This window comes from Danio rerio, chromosome 24 (genome assembly GCF_052040795.2).
Source record: "Danio rerio strain M-AB ecotype USA chromosome 24, GRCz13ab, whole genome shotgun sequence".
NCBI classification, from domain to species: domain Eukaryota; kingdom Metazoa; phylum Chordata; class Actinopteri; order Cypriniformes; family Danionidae; genus Danio; species Danio rerio.
The window spans coordinates 44022501-44025000 of NC_141044.1; the positions used below are offsets into that span (position 1 = coordinate 44022501).

A 2500-nucleotide genomic window follows, 5' to 3' on the forward strand; every position below is an offset into this window, starting at 1 on the left:
GTCTGAGCCAGCAGGCACACTGGGCCGAGGGCAATGGGACAGCCGGCGTGATCGAGCGCAGTAGCGGAGCCGGAAGTGGGGAGGACGACAGCTACATGACCAACCCTAACCTCACCATCAGCGTCCCCATCGCACCCGGAGAATCTGATGTGGAGTTCCCGGAGGAGGAGGATGAGGAGGAGGATGAAGAAGAAGAGGCCAGCGCCAGCTCTGAAGAGGAGCCCGAACCCTGCAAACCGGTCAGATTTATCTCTCTGAACACACACACACACACTCAGTCCATATAAATACGCTTATTGCCAAAATCACTATTTTTTTGATGCCGTTTGGCTGTTTGTCCACACACAAGCACAGTAGCCAGGGTAAAGATTCAGGGCTTAAACATACACTCAGCGCAAGACAGCATAAGACACGGTGCAAGGGATTTCTGCCTATTTTCAAACCGCCGCAGGTGTCATCTTCACGTTTTGACCCACGTTTTTACATAGCAAATGCATTTGTGCCACTTTGTGGATTTATGGGCGTGCTCAGGGGCGTAGATTTAGGACGGACGGTGGGGATGTGTCCCCACCAATATCCACAAACTACTGAAATGTCCCCACCAATAATTTAATTCACTTAAAAACATTGCGCTGTCAGTATAAACCTAGACATGCTGAAAGGGTTAAATCACGTTCTCTCCTCGAGTCGCACCGCCCCCAAACACATATGAACATTGTGATTGGCTGTGCCTTTCCCTGCTGTCATGTGAGTGGCTGCTTTCAGATTATAGTTTCAAATACAAACAGCGCCAAAACAACTGCGCGGGGGGAATTTCCCGATGTTTGTGAGGTGTATGACAGACACTCACAAGTGAGGATGGAGGTAGCAAAAAAAGATGGACATAAAGAGCTTTTTTCAACGAAAAGTGTGAGTCACATAAACTCAAGTTTGCTACTGAATGAGTCCATCATGGTAATCCTGCTATTGCTGGTGTTTTCACCAATTTTATGGTCAGTCGAATGTTAAGACAGACTGATATAGTTTGTAAACAATATTCCCTGAAAACTAACTGCAGAATACACACCTACATGTAAACGTATATGACCCTGCCAGTTCTCCTAATCTCTCAGAGTAACATCTCCAAGTTCAGGTGAAACAATTTGTCAGAATTTTGCCTGTGCTCCATCTTTTAATAATACTGAGACATGTTTAATTTGTACGAAAAATGAACGAAAGTCTTTATTAAGCTCTCTCTTTATCAGTTAATAAACATTATTTTAACATGACACTTTCAGGCCTGTAGCCAGCTTATTGAAAGGAGGGGTTATTTGTTTTCTGAAAAACTGAACCTTTTTGCAGTTATTCACCTGAGGTATAAATGACATTTTAGTGACATATAAGGAGCTAATTTTTGCTGGATAATCTTGTTGGATAGTTATTATGACTACACTTTTTGGCGTACCAAAACTATTTCCTACCATTTTGTCAAATTGCTTTATTTACACGTTTAAACTGTACGTTTTATTAAAGTTTTGTAAATAATAAAAATACTTTGAACTAGAAATTAGGACTTTAAATTCTTAGAATAAAGAAATGAAGAGTACAGATGCCAAAACCTCTAAATGCCATGTAAAATGAGCATTTTTCTCAGCCTTGTATATTTATGTTCAGTTATTTCACTTTAAAGGCAATGAAAATAACGTATTTGTCACTATAAAAGTAAAATCACAGTCCTCACACAGGAGTTGGAGAAAAATGCTAATTTTACAAGAAAATATTAAATGGCATTCAGAGGTTTTTGCATCTAAAATACAATTTTATAATTATAATTTTCTTTGGGAAATCTGTTAACTTGATTTAAATTAAAAACTGAAGCCTAGGCAAATAACAAACTGGCCGGCGCATTCAACCTTCCTCCGTGAGAATTTAGCCATTTGAATAATTAAATAAATTCAAACATAATAATAATAATCCAACTTTTGGTCTTTCAAACCACCTGACCCCCCTTGGCTACGCGCATGACTATTTAATTAAACTTAATAAATTGTAAGAAAATAGGATTACTTAATAATACATTTTAATAGCAGTTAAATAATAAATAGCAATATATATATATATATATATATATATATATATATATATATATATATATATATATATATATATATATATATATAAACAATATTCATTCTTGGCGGGGGTGACGCGTCCCCAGTCCCCACCAATGTCAAGCTCAAACCTACGCCCTTGGGCGTGCTGGTCTGAAAGGAGGTGTGTTAAGGTGCATTGCTGGCGCGTTGGTAGCACGTTTCACATGAAAATCAAACCCTCAAATGGTCGCTCTGTGCAACAAATTGAACGTTATTTACAACTTTATTACCTGTTATTCACAGCATGTGCAGGTTCTGTTCACTAAAGTAGGTGTCATTGGTGTGCAAGTGCATGTTCTCGGCAGTAAACAAACAGTGCGTCAGCTGCAATTTCACAAATAGATGAAGACAGAAATGACATTTTGGGT

At 38.8% G+C, this 2500-nt stretch overlaps 1 protein-coding gene across 6 annotated transcripts in view; it reads left to right on the forward strand.

Annotated features, from left to right (window-relative positions):
- Positions 1 to 2500, forward strand: part of scn5lab (sodium channel, voltage gated, type V-like, alpha b) — a 251401-nt gene that overhangs the window by 195075 nt on the left and 53826 nt on the right. For all 6 annotated transcript variants that reach the window (XM_087308804.1, XM_087308807.1, XM_087308803.1 and 3 more), the window contains 1 exon segment: positions 1 to 239. This exon segment is cut by the window's left edge and continues 220 nt beyond it. In XM_087308804.1, coding sequence (XP_087164930.1) covers positions 1 to 239 — 239 coding nt within the window.